Source organism: Oncorhynchus masou, chromosome 33 (genome assembly GCF_036934945.1).
Source record: "Oncorhynchus masou masou isolate Uvic2021 chromosome 33, UVic_Omas_1.1, whole genome shotgun sequence".
NCBI lineage: Eukaryota > Metazoa > Chordata > Actinopteri > Salmoniformes > Salmonidae > Oncorhynchus > Oncorhynchus masou.
Window position 1 is genome coordinate 25,739,228 of NC_088244.1, and position 22,393 is coordinate 25,761,620.

At 42.9% G+C, this 22,393-nt stretch overlaps 1 protein-coding gene across 1 annotated transcript; it reads left to right on the forward strand.

Moving 5' to 3' along the window:
• Nucleotides 1-3,929: 3,929 nt before the first annotated feature.
• On the forward strand, nucleotides 3,930-22,136 carry LOC135527447 (extracellular matrix protein 2-like). The gene is made up of 13 exons (XM_064955972.1): nucleotides 3,930-3,938; nucleotides 5,119-5,212; nucleotides 9,416-9,610; nucleotides 11,307-11,420; nucleotides 11,677-11,802; nucleotides 13,568-13,734; nucleotides 13,949-14,492; nucleotides 14,790-14,905; nucleotides 16,391-16,526; nucleotides 16,787-16,944; nucleotides 18,777-18,916; nucleotides 20,624-20,950; nucleotides 21,417-22,136. Exons 1-13 carry the CDS (start codon nucleotides 3,930-3,932, stop codon nucleotides 21,607-21,609), a joined length of 2,319 nt encoding a protein of 772 aa, XP_064812044.1. The 3' UTR covers nucleotides 21,610-22,136.
• Nucleotides 22,137-22,393: the final 257 nt, after the last annotated feature.

The window sequence follows — 22,393 nt, forward strand, 5'->3', positions numbered from 1 at the left end:
GCAGCGCAAGCTGTGCCACCAGAGACTCTGGGTTCGCGCCCAGGCTCTGTCATAACCGGCCGCGACCGGGAGGTCCGTGGGGCGATTGGCCTAGCGTCGTCCGGGTTAGGGAGGGGTTGGCCGGTAGGGATATCCTTGTCTCATCGCGCACCAGCGACCCCTGTGGCGGGCCGGGCGCAGTGCGCGCAAACCAAGGTTGCCAGGTGCACAGTGTTTCCTCCGACACATTGGTGCGGCTGGCTTCCGGGTTGGATGCGCACTGTGTTAAGAAGCAGTGCGGCTTGGTTGGGTTTTGTATCGGAGGACACATGACTTTCAACCTTCGTCTCTCCCGAGCCCGTACGGGAGTTGTAGCGATGAGACAAGATAGTAGCTACTAAACAATTGGATACCACGAAATTGGGGAGAAACATTCAAATGAAAAAAAAAATAACAATCAACCACTCAACAAATGTCTTGTTAACAAACTATAGTTTTGGCAAGTCTGTTAGGACATCTACTTTGTGCATTATAATTCACCGTATCACAATTCCAGTGGGTTAGAAGATTACATACACTAAGTTGACTGTGCCTTTAAACAGCTTGGAAAATTCTTTAGAAGCTTCTCATAGGCTGATTGACATCATTTGAGTCAATTGGAGGTGTAGCTGTGGCTGTATTTCAATGCCTACCTTCAAACTCAGTGCCTCATTGCTTGACATCATGGGAAAATCAAAAGAAATCAGCCAAGACCTCAGGATAAAAATTGTAGACCTCCACAAGTCTGGTTCATCCTTGGGAGCAATTTCCAGATGCCTGAAGGTACCACGGTCATCTGTACAAATAAGATAACGCAAGTATAAACACCATGGGACCACACAGCCGTCATACCACTCAGGAAGGAAACACGTTCTGTCTCCTGGAGATGAACATACTTTGGTGCGAAAAGTGCAAATCAATCCCAGAACAACAGATAAGGATCTTGTGAAGATGCTGGAGGAAACAGGTACAAAAGTATCTATATACACAGTAAAATGAGTCCTATATCGACATAACCTGAAAGGCTGCTCAGCATGGAAGAAGCCACTGCTCCAAAACCGCCATAAAAAAAGATAGTCTACGGTTTGCAACTGCACATGGGGACAAAGATCGTACTTTTTGGAGAAATGTCCTCTGGTCTGATGAAATAGAACTGTTTGGCAATAATGACCATTGTTATGTTTGGAGGAAAAAGGGGGAGGCTTGCAAGCCGAAGAACACCATCCCAACCGTGAAGCACGGGGGTGGCAGCATCATGTTGTGGGGGTGCTTTGCTGCAGGAGGGAGGGACTGGTGCACTTCACAAAATAGATGGAATCATGAGGCAGGAAAAGTATGTGGATATATTGAAGCAACATCTCAAGACATCAGTCAGGAAGTTAAAGCTTGGTCGCAAATGGGTCGTCCAAATGGACAATGACCCCAAGCATACTTCCAAAGTTGTGGCAAAATGGCTTAAGGACAACAAAGTCAAAGTATTGGAGTGGCCATCACAAAGCCCTGACCTCAATCCTATAGAACATTTGTGGGCAGAACTGAAAACGCATGTGAGAGCAAGGTGGCCTACAAACCTGACTCAGTTACACCAGCTCTGTCAGGAGGAATGGGGCAAAATTCACCCAAGTTATTGTGGGAAGGTTGTGGAAGGCTACCCGAAATGTTTGACCCAAGTTAAACAATTTAAAGGCAATGCTACCAAATACTACTTGAGTGTATGTCCACTTCTGACCCACTGGGAATGTGATGAAAGAAATTAAAGCTGAAATAAAAGCTGAAATAAATAAATCATTATTCTGACATTTCACATTTCTAAAATAAAGTGGTGATCCGAACTGACCTAAGACAGGGAATTTTTACTCAGATTAAATGTCAGGAATTGTGAAAAAAAAACTGAATTTAAATGTATTTGGCTAAGGTGTATGTAAACTTCCGACTTCAACTGTATATACAGTGCCTTGCGAAAGTATTCGGCCCCCTTGAACTTTGCGACCTTTTGCCACATTTCAGGCTTCAAACATAAAGATATAAAACTGTATTTTTTTGTGAAGAATCAACAACAAGTGGGACACAATCATGAAGTGGAACGACATTTATTGGATATTTCAAACTTTTTTAACAAATCAAAAACTGAAAAATTGGGCGTGCAAAATTATTCAGCCCCCTTAAGTTAATACTTTGTAGCGCCACCTTTTGCTGCGATTACAGCTGTAAGTCGCTTGGGGTATGTCTCTATCAGTTTTGCACATCGAGAGACTGAAATTGTTTCCCATTCCTCCTTGCAAAACAGCTCAAGCTCATTGAGGTTGGATGGAGAGCATTTGTGAACAGCAGTTTTCAGTTCTTTCCACAGATTCTCGATTGGATTCAGATCTGGACTTTGACTTGGCCATTCTAACACCTGGATATGTTTATTTTTGAACCATTCCATTGTAGATTTTGCTTTATGTTTTGGATCATTGTCTTGTTGGAAGACAAATCTCCATCCCAGTCTCAGGTCTTTTGCAAACTCCATCAGGTTTTCTTCCAGAATGGTCCTGTATTTGGCTCCATCCCTCTTCCCATCAATTTTAACCATCTTCCCTGTCCCTGCTGAAGAAAAGCAGGCCCAAACCATGATGCTGCCACCACCATGTTTGACAGTGGGTATGTTGTGTTCAGGGTGATGAGCTGTGTTGCTTTTACGCCAAACATAACTTTTTTGCATTGTTGCCAAAAAGTTCAATTTTGGTTTCATCTGACCAGAGCACCTTCTTCCACATGTTTGGTGTGTCTCCCAGGTGGCTTGTGGCAAACTTTAAATGACACTTTTTATGGATATCTTTAAGAAATGCTTTCTTCTTGCCAGTCTTCCATAAAGGCCAGATTTGTGCAATATACGACTGATTGTTGTCCTATGGACAGAGTCTCCCACCTCAGCTTTAGATATCTGCAGTTCATCCAGAGTGATCATGGGCCTCTTGGCTGCATCTCTGATCAGTCTTCTCCTTGTATGAGCTGAAAGTTTAGAGGGACGGCCAGGTCTTGGTAGATTTGCAGTGGTCTGATACTCCTTCCATTTCAATATTATCGCTTGCACAGTGCTCCTTGGGATGTTTAAAGCTTGGGAAATCTTTTTGTATCCAAATCCGGCTTTAAACTTCTTCACAACAGTATCTCGCATTCTTCATGATGCTCTCTGCCCTTTTAACGGACCACTGAGACTATCACAGTGCAGGTGCATTTATACGGGGACTTGATTACACACAGGTGGATTGTATTTATCATCATTAGTCATTTAGGTCAACATTGGATCATTCAGAGATCCTCACTGAACTTCTGGAGAGAGTTTGCTGCACTGAAAGTAAAGGGGCTGAATAATTTTGCACGCCCAATTTTTCAGTTTTTGATTTGTTAAAAAAGATTGAAATATCCAATAAATGTCGTTCCACTTCATGATTGTGTTCCACTTGTTGTTGATTCTTCACAAAAAAATACAGTTTTATATCTTTATGTTTGAAGCCTGAAATGTGGCAAAAGGTCGCAAAGTTCAAGGGGGCCGAATACTTTCGCAAGGCACTGTATTTCCTGAGCTTTGTTATACTTTCTTCAAAACCTTATTCGTAATGATTTCTTTTTTTATGTTTGTTTAGCCATATATGAATGTGTTATTCAATGGATTCCCATGGTGCCTTTACAAAGAATTCATACCCCTTGACTTATTCCACATTTTGTTTTGTTATAGCCTGAATTAAAAATGGAATAAATTATATATATTTTTCTCAGCCATCTACACACAATACTCCATAAGAGCAAAGTAAAACATGTTTTTTGGAAATGTAGCACATTTTTAGAAAATGAAATACAAGAATATCTCATTTAGATAAGTATTCACACCCCTAAGTCAAAACTTTGTAGAAGCACCTTTGGCAGCAATGACATCTGTGAGTCTTTCTGGGCAAGTCTCTAAGAGCTGTCCATACCTGGATTGTTCAACATTTGCCCATTTTTTTATTTTATTTCTTAAAGCTCTGTCAAAATTGTTGTTTATCATTGCTAGACAACCATATTTAGGTCTTGCCAGATTTAAGTCAAAACTGTAACTTGGCCACTCAGGAACATTCACTGTCTTCTGGTGAGAAGATTTGGCCTTGTGTTTTAGGTATTAGGTTATTATCCTTATTTCATCTCCCAGTGTCTGTTGGAAAGGAGACTGAACCAGGTTTTCCTCTAGGATTTTGCCTGTGCTTAGCTCCATTCCATTTGTTTTTTATCCTGAAAAACTCCCCAGTACTTAACGATTACCAGCATACTCATAACATGATGCAGCCACCACTATGCTTGAAAATATGGAGAGTGGTACTCAATAATGTATTGTATTGGATTGGCCAATTTTTTTTGCAGTGTTACTTTAGGTCCTTGTTGCAAAGAGGAGGCATGTTTTGGACTATTTTTATTCTGTACAGGCTTTCTTCTTTTCACTCTGTCAATTAGGTTAGTATTGTGGAGTAACTACAATGTTGTCGTCTTCAGTTTTCTCCTGTTACAGTCATTTCCCTCTAAAACTGTTTTAAAGTCACTATTGGCCTGATGGGGAAATCAATGAGCGGTGTCCTTCCTCTCCAGCAACTGAGTTAAGAAGGATGCCTGTCTCTTTGTCGTGACTGGATTAATTACACCATCTATCTTGTAATTAATAACTTCATCATGCTCAAAGGGATATTTAATGTCTGCTTTTGTTATTTTTACCCATCAACCAATAGTTGTCCTTCTTTGCGAGGCATTGGAAAACCTCCCTGGTCTTTGTGGTTGAATCTGTGTTTGAAATTCACTGCTCGACTGAGGGACTGTCACACCTGCTCCCGCTCTCACTCCCAAGCGCTCAAAGGTGCCTTGCTGCCCTGCACTACGCACTCCTGCCACCATCATTATGCACACCTGTTTCCCTCGTCACACGAATTAGCGATTTATTTGACTCAGCTGGACTCAATCACCTGCTTTCATTACCTCCCCTTTATCTGTCTGTTCCCGAGGTTGTTCACAGCTTCGGCATTATTGTCTCTTCGTTTCCCCTGTTCTGACGCTGTTCCTGTTCTGTCACTTGTCCGTTCTGTCACACCTCAGCCAGTTCCCACGCCTCTGCCGGTTCTTCTGGCTTCTACGCCCCAGCCGGCTTGTCCAGCGCCCGTGCCTCGGCAGGCCCGTCAGGCTCGCTCAGGTGGGACGCCGGGTGGCGCCCCTAGAGGGGGGGTACTGGCATTTCTATTCCCGCTCTACCGCCCTTGCTCTCGAGGGCGCCAGGCTGCCATGCACTACCCACTCCTTCCACCATCATTACGCACACCTGTTTCCCTCTTTACGTGCATCAGCGATTCATTGGACTCAACTGGAATCAATCACCTGCTTTCATTACCTCCCCTATATCTGTTTCTTCCCGAGGTTGTTCCCTGCTTCAGTATTATTGTCGCTTGGTTCCCCCTGTTCTGACGCTGTTCCTGTTCTGTCACTTGTTCGTTCATTAAATGTTCAACTCCCTGTAACTGCTTCTCATCTCCAGCGTCGGTTCTTACAGGGACCTTACAGATAATTGTATATGTGGGGTACAGAAATGAGGTAGTCATTCAAAAATCATGGTAAACATTATTATTGCACACAGAGTGAGTCCATGCAACTTATTATGTGACTTGTTAAGCAAATGTTTACTCCTGAACTTATGTGGACTTGCCAAAACAAAGGGGTTGAATACTTGTTGACTCAAAACATTTCAAAATAAATCCACTTTGACATTATGGGGTATTGTGTGTAGGCCAGTGACAAAAAAAATGAAATTGAATCAATTTTAAATTCCGGCTGTAGCACAACAAAATGTGGAAAAAGTCAAGGGCTGTGAATACTTTCTGAAGGCCAGTTTCGATCTATGAAATTATGTTATTTGGTACGAAAGGACCGGAAAGAAAGACAAGCAGGGTTTTAACCCACAATTGTGCCTTGACAAGGCAGTGTAGTAGACTAGTTTTACTAGTGTCTTATGGTTTTACTAGAGTCTTATGGTAGACCATTCCATTCTTGTGGGCCAGCTAAGGCGTATTGGTGTCTCTTAGGGGTCTTTGGTCTTGTTGGCTAACTACCTCTCTCAAAGTGTGCAGTGTGTAAAGTCAGAAAACCTGCTGTCTCAGCCACTGCCTGTCAAGTGGCAGAGTGGTTGTGCGGTTGACTTGTTCTGTTTGATTCCCTCATTGGGTAATAATGATTAACTATAAGTTGAGTGCTGCAACAGTGAAGCCCTGCCTATCGTAACCTGTATTAATGTCCTCAAAATACACCATGTCAACACAGAGGCATCAAATATACATTTCATTTTAATTGTTTAAACTCTTCATATTCTGTAATCGTCAAAGATTGTTTTTAAAGCAATCATATTAACATTGGAGTGTATTGGTCTGTACATTCCCTAGATTCTTGATAATCCTATATAGATGTATAATATGTTTATGACATATATACAGCGAACTGGTAAAATCAGCAAAGAAAGAGGCAGGTGGAGTCATTATGACAACAGATACTGTACATAGATAAATCTATTTTGGATGCTTTGTGTCCTTGACTGGAAATAGTGCGCCTGCACCAACATTTCAGCTGTCAGAGAGAGAGAGAGAGAGAGAGAGAGAGAGAGAGAGAGAGCATATGGTATGGTGATAAATCTGCTATTGTCTGCCAGCTGGATTACAGGTCAAAGGTCAAATTTCTTATTCTGACCTAAAATATATAGACTGTAAATTATGGTTATATTTCCGGAGATAAGTGACCACAAACTGCACTGAGGCAAACTGGTTATGTCAGTTTCTTCACATAACATGTGTGTGAATATGTTTGATGTGATCATAATTTCTTTGTATGTAGTGAGGTTTCAGGTTTCTGTGTGTCTTGAGCCAAGATAAGCTTCATATGGATGTATTTATTGTAACTCTGTCATAAATGGTAAAACATTTCTGAAAGTGCTATGCCAGGCCTTGAGTAAAAATACTATTTTGAAAGGTGTGTGGAAAATGTGACTAATTATAATGAGGATGGATGGATTCAGTTACAAGCCTATCTCTGACCTTTTTATCCTGTCTCTCCTTTATGGGGAGGTTCCCATTGCTTGGAAGGCAGCCACTGTTTGTCCTTTATTTAAAGGGGGAGATCCAGCTGATCCTAACTGTTATAGGAATATTTATATTTTGCCCTGTTTATTAAAAGTGTTGGAAAAACTTGTCAATAATCAACTGACTGGCTTTCTTGATGTCTATGTATTCTCTCTCGTATCCAATCTGGTTTCCGCTCAGGTTACGGATGTGTCACTACAACTTTAAATGTCCTCAATGATGTCACCATTGCCCTTGATTCTATGCAATGTTGTGCTGCTATTTTTATTGACTTGATACGGTAGACCATTCCATTCTTGTGGGCCAGCTAAGGCGTATTGGTGTCTCTTAGTGATCTTTGGTCTGGTTGGCTAACTACCTCAAAGTGTGCAGTGTGTAAAGTCAGAAAATCTGCTGTCTCAGCCACTGCCTGTCACCAAGGGAGTACCCCAAGGCTCAATCCTAGGCCCCACGCTCTTCTCAATTTACATCAACAACATAGCTCAGGCAGTAAGAAGCTCTCTCATCCATTTATATGCAGATGATACAGTCTTATACTCAGCTGGCCCCTCGCCGGATTTTGTGTTAAATGCTCTACAACAAAGCTTTCTTAGTTTCCAACAAGCTTTCTCTACCCATCACCTTGTTCTGAACACCTCCAAAACAAAGGTCATGTGGTTTGGTAAGAAGAATTCCCCTCTCCCTACGGGTGTGATTACTACATCTGAGGGTTTAGAGCTTGAGGTAGTCACCTCATACAAGTATTTGGGAGTATGGCTAGATGGTACACTGCCCTTCTCTCAGCACATATCAAAGCTGCAGACTAAAGTTAAATTTAGACTTGGTTTCCTCTATCGTAAACGCTCCTCTTTCACCCCAGCTGCAAAACTAACCCTGATTCAGATTACCATCCTACGCATGCTAGACATAATTCATAGATCGGCAAGTAAGGATGCTCTCGAGTGGCTAGATGTTCTTCACCATTCGGCCATTAGATTTGCCACCAATGCTCCTTATAGGACACATCACTGCACTCTATACTCCTCCGTAAATTGGTCATCTCTGTATACCCGTCGAAAGACCCACTGGTTGATGCTTATTTCTAAAGCACTCTTAGGCCTCACTCCTCCCTATCTGAGATATCTACTGCAGCCCTCATCCTCCACATGCAACACCCATTCTGCAAGTCACATTCTGTTAAAGGTCCCCAAAGCACACACATTCCTGGGTCGCTTGTCTTTTCAGTTCGCTGCAGCTAGCGACTGGAATGAGCTGCAACAAACACTCAAACTGGATAGTTTTATCTCAATCTCTTAATTCAAAGACTCAATCATGGACACTCTTACTGACAGTTGTGGCTGCTTTGTGTGATGTATTGTTGTCTCTACTTTCTTGCCCTTTGTGCTGTTGTCTGTGCCCAATAATGTTTGTACCATGTTTTGTACTGCTACCATGTTGTTGTCATGTTGTGTTGCTGCCATGCTGTGTTGTCATGTGTTGCTACCATGCTGTGTTGTCATGTGTTGCTGCCTTGCTATGTTGTTGTCTTAGGTCTCTTTTTATGTAGTGTTGTCTCTCTTATCGTGATGTGTGTTTTGTCCTATATTTATATTTATTTTTTATTTTTAATCCCAGCCCCTGTCCGCGCAGGAGGCCTTTTGCCTTTTGGTAGGCCGTCATTGTAATTAAGAATTTGTTCTTAACTGACTTGCCTAGTTAAATAAAGGTTCAATTTAAAAAACAACCACATGTTATTTTGTGTCTGGAATTATTTCCTTATTGTGGCAACAGATACTACACATAGGTTTGGGTACTTAAAACATATATATTGAGACAAACGTTCTATAACAGTGAGAGATGGTAAAAGTAAAACAAAAAATATTAAGTTAATTGTGTTGCAAACCAGACTTGATTCTCACATGGACTCAAATAATCTTTCTGTGTTTCGCTGTCAAGGTTAAATTGAGGTCATCCTCTTAGCCAATTACCTGCTTAGTAAAAAGGCACTGTGAAAATATTAAATATTTCAGAATTCTCAGACCATGTAGTACATTTGAAGGTGTAAGGACAGATGTATTAATGGTTTGCACCTATTTTTACAATAAAGCTAACCCATGTTTTCTATGCTAGCTGTCAGGCTTTTCCTTCTCATAATCTTTCATTGACCTTTACCAGTAAATATCTGGGCCCATATTTAATAATCGTCCCAAAGTAATAGCACTGATCAGTTTAGCCTTTTAGACAGGGGGGATACTACGAGTATCTGGTCATGCCATTTTGCCTTACCAACTCCCCAGTTGTGTTCCAGGCTCTGGGGTATCAGCCCCCGCTCTTCCCCGAGCAGGAGGAGGTCGGCATACCTTCTGGCCAGATGTTTGTCCGTCGCTGTCGTCGTACCTGGAGGAGAGCCCGGTCGGCCCTCCTCAAGACCACCTCCAGGTATCGACGACAAGCGGATCGCCATCAGACCCCGGTATCGTCTTGGGCAGAAGGTATGGTATGGCCCCTCTGCTGTACATCTTCTGTTGCCCCGTACCCTTCATATACATCCCACCTTTCATGTGTCCAGAGTCAAACCCTATGTCTCACAGCCCTTTGTCTCCTGTTTCCTGTTTGTCCGTTGTCAGTTTGTCAAGTCAACCAGCGTTTTGTGTCTCAGCTCCTGCTTTTTCTAGTCTCTCTTTTTCTCGCCCTCCTGGTTTTGACCCTTGCCTATCCTGATTCCAAGCCCGCCTGCCTGACCCTGAGCCTACCTGCTGACCTGTACCTTTGCCCCCTCTGGATTATTGACCTCTGCATACCCTGAGCCTGCCTGCCATCAGGTACCGTTGCCCCACCTCTGGTTACTGACCCCTGCATGCCTTGACCTGTCTATTGCCTGCCCCCGTTGGATTATTAAACTATTGTTTATTCGACGTGGTCTGCATCTGGGTCTTACCTTCATCCTTGATAATGAATACGGGTCCAGGTGCAAACGTTGAACTAGTGCAATCATTGAGTAAATCTGATCCTATAAGTGTCTAGGGCGTATGCTGAGATGACAGTCTGTTTTGCTCTTGGTTGGCCATGCAGCAGGTCTGCAGGTGTCTGTTTCTATAAGCAGGATGATGTAGGAATGTTTGGTATTTACTCACTTTTTAAATGTCACAAACGGGATTTGGACATCACAATGAAGTAGGAGTAGGATAATTTTATGTGGTTTTGAGAAATTAGACATGAAATGCAACCAGGGGTCATACTGGGAGAAATAGTACAGACGGACAGTGACAGAGGTGGTCCAGAATGCAGTAAGTGTTGCTGCAATCATATCACACTCCACTCAAAGATAAGGTTACGTTTTTATGTATACTAAACATACTATATCAGGATACATGAATCGACAGTGTCGAAATATATTGTGGTTGTCTTAGTTAGTATAGTGTGTGTAAAGAGAGATGCAAGGCCCTGGTGACACTACAGGGGGAAAACCATGCGGTCAAGCAGGGTCGAAAAGCAGAGGGAGAAAAGTCCAAGAATTTCTCAGGAGTGTGGTCTCTGTGTCTCGCTGTCCTGCTGGCTGGTAGTGGTTGGTGGTGGGGTGGGCTAGGGAGGTGTTGGACACAAAGCAACCTTTCATTCCAGCTGGACTCTGATTGGAGAGCTTGGAGAGTTTTTTTTCTTTCTTTCTGGCCACACAGCACAGTGGGAATATGGGAATACCTCTTCTGGCCCGTAGCCAATGGGAATGGGCCTTAGATAAACTGTCTGTTTGGGCTGTCAGAAAGCACCCCGCTGGTTGACATCACAGTAATTATTTGACACCTCCAATATGCAGTCTCTGACTGGACCTCCTCTATTGGTTTGTTAGGTATACCATGGGCTGTGGGTGGAGAGGAGTGGTAGGTGGTTTCTTAAAGATGAATGAAAGGGGGTCTTTGTCCTGAATTTTTTTAACTTTTATTTTTCTTACCCACTCCCCAGCTTCCTCTCACCACTCCTCTATCCTCTCACCTTTTGGGTTTTTTTCTGGGGTGTGTGGCCAAAAATCATGTCCTGGGGGCGAGAGTCTATAAAAGCCATTCAGGAGTTGAGATTCCTCACACTCACTTTGAAAAGGTTTCTGTCCAAAAGGAAACTGACCAGGAGAGTCCATGGCAGAGCTGACCATGAACGGATTAGCGCTCCTATTTTTCTGCTTATATGCAACAGCCTCACTAATTGATGGGAAGCCCAGCCATAGAACAGAGAAGCCCAGGAGCTCCAAACCCGTGGTAGGAGCTGACTTACCTGATCCGGATAACACTGATGACATTCTCCTCCCTGGTAAGTTTTCTTGGAAAAGAATGGTGGGGGCAACATGCATGCATACTTCACAGTGCTTCTAGTTTTTGTGATTACAGTGTGTTCTCCCAAGTCAAGGGTGGTCCACCATCCTTCAGAAAGAACTGCACTGAGTTTTCAAAGACAGAGTGTGGTGCATATGGCTTGATTTAGCATCAGTTTCATGTAGACTTTATCTGTGTAGTTTGGGTGAGTAATGGTGTGTTTGTGTGTGTCTGTTGTTCTGTCTGCCTTGCAGGTGGCAGTGGGCAGTGCTCGGTGAATGGGATGTTCCTGTTTGACAGGGCCATGTGGTCGCCTCAGCCCTGCTCTGTGTGCCAGTGTCAGAGGGGAACTGTCAGCTGTCACCCTGTCCCTTGCGGCGGTAGGCATTCAAGTTGTAGATTGTTATGGAAGGATTGTAATCTTATTTGTGGTTATTATATTTAATGGCAGCTTTTTTGTTGAAATGTCCATGCTGACTAAGTGTACAGACTGATCAGGGCATGGAATTGTGTACATACAGAACCAGTCAAAAGTTTGGACACTCCTGCTCATTCAACGGTTTCTTTATTTTGACTATTTTCTACATTGTAGAATAAATAGTGAAGACATCAAAACTATGAAATAACACATATGGAATCATGTAGTAACCAAAACAAGTGTTAAACAAATCAAAACATATTTGAGATTCTTCAAAGTAGCCAGCCTTTGCCTTGATGACAGCTTTGCATACTCTTGGCATTCTCTCAACCAGCTTCACCTGGAATGCTTTTCGAACAGTTTTGAAGGAGTTCCCACATATACTGAGCACTTGTTGGCTGCTTTTCCTTCACATCCCAAATCATCTCAATTTGGTTGAGGTCAGGTGATTCTGGAGGCCAGGTCATCTGATGCAGCACCCATCACTCTCCTTCTTGGTCAAATAGCCCGTACACAGCCTGGAGGTGTGTTGGGTCATTGTCCTGTTGAAAAACAAATGATAGTCCCACTAAGCGTAAACCAGATGTGATGAAGTATCGCTGCAGAATGCTGTGACAGCCATGCTGGTTAAGTGTGCCTTGAATTCTAAATCAATCACAGCCAGTGTCACCAGCAAAGCATCCCCACACCATCACATCTCCATGCTTCACGGTGGGAACTGCCCATGTGGAGATCATCCGTTCACCTACTCTGCATCTCACAAAGACACAGCGGTTGGAATCAAAAATCTCAAATTTGGACACATCAGACCAAAGGACAGATTTCCACCAGTCCAATGTCCATTGCCTGTGTTTCTTGGCCCAAGCAAGTCTCTTCTTGTTATTGGTGTCCTTTAGTAGTGGTTTCTTTGCAGCAATTTGACCATGAAGGCCTAATTAATGCAGTCTCCTCTGAACAGTTGAGAAACTTGTAAAGTTCTTGAAATGTTCCGGATTGACTGACCTTCATGTCTTAAAGTAATGATGACTATCATTTCTCTTTGCTTATTTGAGTTGTTCTTGCCATAATATAGACTTGGTCTGATGCTAGTACGAACTCAAACCCAGGCGCAGAGAAACACAGCAAGCATAGGTAAGGGTAAATCCAGAACATTTGCTTAGAGTCTTAACAGAAACAAGGCAGCTGTACAAGTGCATACAAATTCAACATTAAACCTAAGCAAAGATACAGACCACCTGAGGAACCTAAATAACAAGGCAACCAAGTGAACAGAGAAGGTAATTAAACACAGGTGAATCCAATAAGTAACAATCAGGGTAACCTGGAAACTAGAAAACAGGGTAAGGGTGCCCTCCAGCGGTAACCTAAGGAAACAACAATCAAATAACACAGAAACTGTGACAAAATTAACTTTTAACAAGGCACACCTGTTAATTGAAATGCATTCCAGTTGACTATCTCATGAAGCTGGTTGAGAGAATGCCAAGAGTGTGCAAAGCTGTCATCAAGGCAAATATAAAATATATTTTGATTCGTTTAACATTTTTTTGGTCTCTACATGATTTCATGTGTTATTTCATCGTTTTGGTGTCTTTACTATTCTACAATGTAGAAAATAGTAAAGAATAAAGAGAAACCCTGTGATGAGTAGGTATGTCCAAACTTTTGACTGTTACTGTTAAATACTGTATAAATATGAATGTAACATATATTGCCCTCTTTCTCAGGTTCAAATAACCAGCAGACAGTGGCTCCCAAAGCCAAGAGACCCTCCCCTAATGCAGAGAAGAAAGAGGGGATTCCAAAGCAGAAGAAGAGTCTCCAAAGGACATCAGAAGAAGGAGGAGCAGGACGTCAGAAGAAGGAGGAGCGGCATGTTAGTCCAGTGAAAGTGGTGGGTGCCAATGGGAAATGGTGCCCATGGGAAATGGTGCCCATGGGAAAATGAAGAGGGCAATTCTATAGGAACTGCACAGCAGATGAACTAACAATGCTTTGACTATTGTATTAATGTTTTGCCAATGACTGAGTATTGACTGACAGGGATTTTTGGAGGAATTTAATATATATCATTAATATATTTTGTGTGTGATGTCTATGTTGTATAGGTTGCTGTTGTGAAATCCGTGGCCACCCAGAACAAAAAACAAGAAGTAGCAGTGAAGAAACAGGAAGTGGCTGTGAAGAAACAAAAAGTGTCTGTGAAGAAACAGGAAATGGTTGTGAAAACAAAAGTAAGGAAGACCGAGGTCCCTGTGGCCAAGAGGCGTGACCCGAAGATAAGCAAAGACAGCCTTCCATACCTTCCCTACGATGATGACGATCACGATGACCATGACCACAGCGAGCATGACGACAATGACGACGATGATGATTATATCATCAGGGCCACCGGAAAACCCACCATGAGGTTGGCACCAATGGGGAGACCAGTCACCATGGCGACTGGCCGACTGGCTACTACCACCACTAGGAGACCCATAGTGAGGGGGCCGGGACGTGCTGTGGTCACATTCCCCAGGAGACACAGCATCATGGAGTCTCTCCCTGCTGGCTGCCTGCTCTCGGAGTCTCTGATCGCCTGTGGCAGTACTGGCATGGTCCACATCCCCATCCTCTCAGACCAGGGGGTCAAGACCCTCTATCTGGCAGGTGAGGATATACAGGGACAATTAGCAGAGTCAAGAGGGGGGACAAGAATCTGAGTTCAGGCTTACTAAAATAGTTAACTATGTTTAATAAGTTGGAATTTTGGGAAGGCAAAGGTTTTACCGTTGTGTGCGTTAATGCAATCAAATGTCCTTTGCGGTGTTTACACAGTTGCATATATAAACATATTTTGTACACAAAGATACTGCATAAACATTAAGGCAGGTGCAATGGCATGTGGACCCAGGCCTTTCTCTGTTTGAGGAGACTGGGTCAGCTTGTGTCCTATTCTTTTATCAGACAATAAGATCAATAAGATCCCTCCCCGGGCGCTGGCTGGGCTGCCCAACCTGGAGTGGCTGGACCTGAGCAAGAACAAGCTGGACGACTCCTCCATCAGCCCTGACCTGTTCCAGGTGAGTCTGAGAGCATCATTCATGTCAACACATTTGGCTTTAGTTCCAGTTGGACCTCTACTGCGCTCCCAGACCCACTATTGACCATTATCATGCTGCATTACCTGGATTCTTCTCAGCCTGTTATGATAGAATTTAAACATGTACAGTGGGGCAAAAAAGTATTTTGTCAGCCACCAATTGTGCAAGTTCTACCACTTAAAAAGATGAGAGGCCTGTAATTTTCATCATAGGTACACTTCAACTATGACAGACAAAATGAGAAAAATAAATCCAGAAAATCACATTGTAGGAATTTTTAGGAATTTATTTGCAAATTATGGTGGAAAATAAGTGATTTTCTGGATTTTTTCTTCTCATTTTGTCTGTCATAGTTGAAGTGTACCTATGATGAAAATTACAGGCCTCTCTCATCTTTTTAAGTGGGAGAACTTTCACAATTGGTGACTGACTAAATACTTTTTTGCCCCACTGTAATATTATGTCACAGTGTGGTGTTTCAGAATAGTACAGGTATGTGCATGTCACAGTCATTTAAGTTATAGGTGGTGCCTAATGTTTAAACAAAATGATCCATCTTGTAGTTGGACTGCTAGAACTTTTGCTGTCTCCCAGGTAGCGCATAAGAACAGAAGTTTATACTGGCCCCATCGAGGCGAATGTCAATTAGTTGTTGCAATGACCCTGGGAATATTGTCGGTCAACAGACAAGCCACAACTAAAAACAGATCAGTCATTTTTGGCAAGGCATCCTAAGTGGCGCAGCGGTCTATCGAGTGGCGGAGCGGTCTAAGGCACTGCATCTTAGTGCTAGAGGCATTACTACAGACGCTGGTTCAATTCCAGGCTGTATCACAACCAGCCGTGATTGGAAGTACCATAGGATGGCGCACAATTGGCCCAGCGTCGTTAGGGTTTGGTCGGGGTAGACCATCATTGTAAATAAGAATTTGTAATTAACTTACTTTCCTAGGTAAATAAAGGTTAAATTAAATAAAATATATATTTTAAATGTACTTGTTCCCACCCACTAAGGTGTCAGAGTCCCTGATGCCAGGAGCTCACCGTACTAAAAATTCCCTTGAGAGAGCATTAGTGTTTATTAACTACTTCGCTTGTAGTACATCTCAGAGTTGGACAGATTTGATAACAAAACACATCACGAAAAGCACTTCATGAATAAGACAAAGAGTGGAATTCAATCAAATCACCACTGGGAGAACTGCCATTGCTGGGAAAAATCATATTATTGCACCATTGAAAAATACTATTGTGTACTAAGCCTACTGGCCTGTTACAGGGTATAATACTTGCGTTGATTATTCAACTGGTAGTTACGCAGGTTATACTGGTATAAGGCCCATGTCATAGGCGTAAGGTAACATTACAGTTCTTGAGCATGGACGTGAGAGAGAGAGGGACACTGGTTAAATCACGCTTAGCACTCTAATGTTCTAATGTGTGGAGATTCTTGGCTTGTTTCAGAACCTGACCCAGCTGAGGAGGTTGAATTTAGATGGCAACAATCTGACCAAAGTCCCCTTGATTCTCCCGCCGTCCCTGGTGGAGCTTAAGATCAATGACAACAAGATCCTGGGCCTCACACCTAACAGCTTTAAAGGTATAGGAAGGTGGAGTTTACAGAGAGAGAGAGTATATGTACAAAGCTTTGTTTGTTCATGCTTAGCTTGCATCTGAGCACCTACAGTACTATTTCAAGTGACCTCAGATAGGATGTTCAGATTAGCACATTAGCATTGTTGGCGTAGCTCATTTAGCAATGAAAATCAGCAAAACAAGTCAAATTACATTGGATTATTGTATGTTGATATTATATGTTGATATTGTCATGTTGGGATTTGAAAATGTGTGTCTCCTCAGGTTTGTCCAAATTGCTGACACTTGAGCTTGAGGACAACCACTTCCACGATGGGAATGTGTCACCTTTGACCTTCCGGCCCCTCAAGAAACTCATCTATCTGCGACTGGAGGACAATAAGTTCCGGGCCATCCCCTCTGGGCTTCCTGTGACCCTGCAGGTCAGTGATTGGACGAGGTGCCTGTGATGTCACTGTAGTGAGCATGCAGGAGCCACTGAAATGCAGTAGCCTCAGTCATACAAAGGAGCAGAGATACAGAGAAACATCACTTTATTTGAAATACGTTTTGGAATAGTCCTCAGACTATGAGAGGTTTCAAATGTTTGACTAAACATATTATTTTTGGTAATTGCGAGCTAGGTGCACATACAGTGCATTTGGACTACTTCACATTTTGTTATGTTACAGCCTTACTCTAAAAATGATTAAATTAATTTTCCCTCATCAATCTACACACAATACCCCATAATGACAAAGTGAAAACAGGTTTTTAGATTTTTTTTGCATATTTATACACATTTAAAGAACTGAAATACCTTATTTACATAAGTATTCAGACCCTTTTCTATGAGACTCGAAATTGAGCTTAGGTGCATCTTGTTTCCATTCATCATCCTTTAGATGTTTCTACAACTTGATTGGAGTCCACCTGTGGTAAATTCAATTGATTAGACATGATTTGGAAAAGCACATACCTGTCTATATAAGGTCCCACAGTTGACAATACATGTCAGAGAAAAAACTAAGCAAAAACTAAACCTAAAAACTAAAACTAAGGTCGAAGGAATTGTCCGTAGAGCTCCGAGAAAGGATTGCGTCGAGGCACAGATCTGGGAAAAGGTACCAAAAAATGTCTGCAGCATTGATAGTCCCCAAGAACACAGTGGACGCCAACATTCTTAAATGGAATAAGTTTGGAACCACCAAGACTCTTCCTAGAGCTGGCCGCCGTTCAAACTGAACAATCGGGAGAGAAGGGCCTTGATCAGCGAAGTGACCGATGGTCACTCTGACAGAGCTCCAGAGTTCCTCGGTGGAGATGGGAGAACCTTCCAGAAGGACAACTATCTCTGCAGCACTCCACCAACCAGGCCTTTATGGTAGAGTGGCCAGGCGGAAGCCATTCCTCAGTAAAAGGCACGACAGCCCTCTTGGAGTTTACCAAAAGGCACCTAAAGGACTCTCAGACCATGAGATACAAGATTCTCTGGTCTGATGAAACCAAGACGGAACTCTTTGTCCTGAATGCCAAGCATCACGTCTGGTGGAAACCTTACACCATCCCTATGGTGAAGCATGGTGTTGGCAGCATCATGCTGTGGGGATGTTTTTCAGCAGGAGGGACTGGAAGATTAGTCAGGATCAAGTGAAAGATGAACGGAGCAAAGTACAGAGATCCTTGATGAAAACCTGCTCCAGAGTGCTCAGGACCTCAGACTGGAGCGAAGGTTCACCTTCCAACAGGACAACAAACCTAAGCACACAGCCAAGACAATGCAGGAGTGGCTTTGGGACAAGTCTCTGAATGTCCTTGAGTGGCCCAGCCAGAGCCCGGACTTATACCCGATTGAACATCTCTGGAGAGACCTGAAAATAGCTGTGCAGCAACCCTCCCCATCGAACCTGACAGAGCTTGAGAGGATCTGCAGAGAAACTCCTCAAATACAGGTGTGCCAAACTTGTAGCATCATACCCAAGATGTCGTTGTTTTTTTATTTTTTTAAATAAATATTCAATAATTTCTAAAAAAAACAGGTTTCGCTTTGTCACTATGGGGTATTGTGTGTCGATTGATGTGGGGGAAAAACAATTTAATCCATTTTAGAATAAGTCTATAACGTAACAAAATGTGGAAAAAGTGAAGGGGTCTGACTACTTTCTGAATGTACTTTATATTATTAACTCCCAATCTGTAGTGTGTAGACTAGGTAGGTCCCCCTCACCCCCCTAACAACACGAATACTCAAAGGGTTTGCGGTTTGTATTCTCAGGCACTTCACCTGTCTGATAACAGAATAGAAGAGGTGCATGAGGGGATCCTCAACAAGACCGTCAACCTCAGGTTTCTGGATCTCAGTCATAATAGGATCCGGGAGGACCGCATAGCCCCAAGGGCCTGGATACACCTGTTGTAAGTCCCAACAACCTTTCTCCATTCTTGCTTTTGCAGCATTTAGGAGGTTATTGTCCAGTGTAAAGATTACTGTTACTGTCATGCCCTGGTCTTAGTATTTTGTGTTTTCTTTATTATTTTGGTCAGGCCAGGGTGTGACATGGGTTTATTGTGGTGTGTTTTGTCTTGGGGTTTTGTTAGGTATTGGGTTTGTGGCTTAGTGGGGGTATCTAGCATAGTCTATGGCTGTCTGGAGTGGTTCTCAATCAGAGGCAGGTGTTTATCTGATGCATCTGGTCCCCAGTGCGTCTCCTTGGGCCGGCTTACATGGCATCAGCCTTGCGCACGGTGACCCCGGTTCGCCTGCATAGCCCAGTGCGGGCTATTCCACCTTGCAGCACTGGCAGAGCGACCGGGAGTATTCAACCAGGTAAGGTTGGGCAGGCTTGGTGCTCAAGAGCTCCAGTGTGCCTGCAGTGCGCTCCAGTAAGTAAGACTTTGATAGAATGGAGTCTACGTCCCGCGCCGGAGCCGCCACCATGGACAGACGTCCACCCGGACCCTCCCCTATGGTTTTTGGTGTGTGTCCGGGAGTCCGCACCTTGGGGGGGTGGTTCTGTCACGCCCTGGTCTTAGTATTTTGTGTTTTCTTTATTATTTTGGTCAGGCCAGGGTGTGACATGGGTTTATTGTGGTGTGTTTTGTCTTGTGGTTTTGTTAGGTATTGGGTTTGGTGGTTCTCAATCAGAGGCAGGTGTTTATAGTTGTCTCTGATTGGGAACCATATTTAGGCAGCCATATTCTTTGAGTGATCGTGGGTGATTGTTCCTGTCTCTGTCTCTACACCAGATAGGACTGTTTAGGTTTTCATGTTACGTTTGTTGTTTTGTATTGTTCGTGTTTATTCGTTAAACATGTATGAAAATTACCACGCCGCATTTTGGTCCGATCCTTGCTACACCTCTTCGTCAGAGGAGGAGTTAGAAGAAAACAGTAACAGTTACTCTGGTTTTGAGCTCCACCTTGAAGGGAATGTTGGAACACGTTTTATTCCTATTTCTGATATTGCAGAAAAGTGACCTCAGTATTTATTTTTTGAACGCATTGAATATAATTTTTGTTAAACAAAAGTTTTTGTAAAATGCATGAACATCAACATTATTGCATACAGGATTCTTAAGCAAAAGTTTAAATGGTGTAATTCATCTGACACTCTGTACATGTGTTAGTCTCCCAGTTTCCTGGCAATAACGAGAGGAAAATATAATTTTAATTGCATCTTAGAAGAAAAAGGAGAAAAGGAAAAACAAGAGAATAGAGGGCAAAGCCACGGAGGACATTGTTTTGGGGCATGCTGATGTGGCTGGCTAGACAGCGGCGCAGCAGACACAGTCCAGCTTTATGATAGGTTGTAGAGAGTCAAGCCCAAAGGGAGGGACTGCTGGCCAACTGCCTTTGTGTTAAAGCTCTTAGTGGTTTGAAACTCCTACAATGTTGTGAGACAAATGTGATGGATATGATGGAAACCTCTGGTCAAAGATGGAGAAAAGGGAAACATTGAACTAGCCTTCTAAAGAAAAGGTGGACTCAAAATATAGTCCTAAGATTGAAAGTCCCCTTTTAACTGGAGACATAATACAGTACATTACCTACTATCTCTTCATGTCTTTGAAACTTTTCACATATTGAGCAAAAGATCTCTCTGTATTTTCCCCACCATTTCAGAAAGTTGGAGTCGTTGGACCTGTCGCACAATAAGCTGGTGCATGTTCCCTCCTTCCTCCCTGTGGGTCTACAGCAGCTCCACCTGCACCACAACCAGATTGAGCGGATCCCTGGCTACGTGTTTGGCCACATTAAACCGGGACTGGACCTCCTTCACCTGTCCCACAACAGGCTGGCCAACGACGGCATTGATGATGTGTCCTTCCTAGGCCTGTACAACTCCCTGACTGAACTCCTGCTGGACCACAACCAGCTTCGCTCCATCCCCAGGGGGCTACTGAAGCTCAAGAGCCTGCAGCTCCTCCGCCTCAACCACAACGTTATCAGGTAACTCAACCAAAACGTTATCAGGTAACTCAACCAAAACGTTATCAGGTAGGTCAACCGCAATGCTATCAGGTAGGTCAACCGCAATATTGTCAGGTAGATCAACTGCAATGTTATCAGGTAACTCAGCCGCAACGTTGTCAGGTAACTTGGGGGCAACATTATCTAACGTAACTAACTTCACTCTATAAAGCAGTTCTAGGTTTTACTTGTGACTTTAATCTTGCTTGATACAGTCCTCTTCCTCCCATTTGGAGATGAAACAACTTTGAGAAGAGCACAGTTGCCACTAACCATAATGGCACATTCAGATCTGAAATTGCTATTGTGAATCTCAACGTGTAATTTATGTTTCTCTCTCAGTCATTATTTCCTTTAGCCGGATCAAAGGTTGTTCTGTCTTGTCTGAGTATCTGTCTTTCTGTTGGTGGTAACTGAATGTCTGTCTTTTCTTTCCTCCCTGCAGATACGTTCCTCTGAACTCTCTGTGTGACATGCGCCAGAGTGACGACTCGCCCCTAGTCTCCGTTCACCTGGAGTACAACCTGATTGACAGGCGTCTCATCCCGCCCACCGCCCTATCCTGCATCAAGACCTACCACAGCATCATACTACGGCCCCAGAGTAACGAGGAAGATTACCACCATGAAGATTACTAGTACCCCCCCTTCCTCACTTCCCTCCTTCCTTTTCACCCCCCCCCCCCGTCAGTTTGTCATGGGTTACACCTTGTCTGCGTTTCTCATTACATAATTTCCTTTGAGTCCGTCTCTTATTGTATTTAGCTTAGTCAGACTTATGACACCCAAGCGTTATGCAACAGATGAAATTAGATTTCTATCCTAAGTCTGACCATAATTCTAGGGCAATGTTTATGCAACCAGCCCTTTGTCAGTGGGCTTCATTATCACAATGAATGAGAACGATTGTGTGTTTTTTTTCCTGTTTTAAAGCCTCACGCGTTTCTGGGTTTTACTTGTGACTTTGACCTTGCTTGATACAGTAGCATGTATTGAAATAAAAAATAATGTGTGGTTACCAAGGGAAACCCAGGTAGCTACTTGACAGTAGTGAGAGCCAAAGATGTCCAGGTGCCCTCTATACTAAACTCACTTTTTTTTTGTACAACTGTTTCAACTTTGTGACAAACTTGTGTAATGAAAAATTGTGAAAATAAAAACATCTTAGATAATTGCTGGTCATTGTCTATGGTAACTGTAAATAGTCTTAGTACCTCAAATAATCTGCCTATGTAGCACTGGGTAGAGTGTTGCGGGGGTATTTTATTCTTAGTGGATTCTGTATTTGCCCTATTAGTGCTGTGATAGTACTTTTTATTTTATTTTGGCCTTATACAGTAGCTTAAATAAAAATGTATGTAAATAGATCTCAAACGTTGAATCAAAATAAGTTTAAAATAACTAAAATCTCTTTCTCTGTCTC

Excerpts from the sequence above, each read along its gene's own strand:
- LOC135527447 (XM_064955972.1), top strand. Across the intron at positions 11,421-11,676 it reads TGATGACATTCTCCTCCCTG|GTGGCAGTGGGCAGTGCTCG; the intron begins GTAAGTTTTCTT and ends TCTGCCTTGCAG. Across the intron at positions 11,803-13,567 it reads TCACCCTGTCCCTTGCGGCG|GTTCAAATAACCAGCAGACA; the intron begins GTAGGCATTCAA and ends CCTCTTTCTCAG.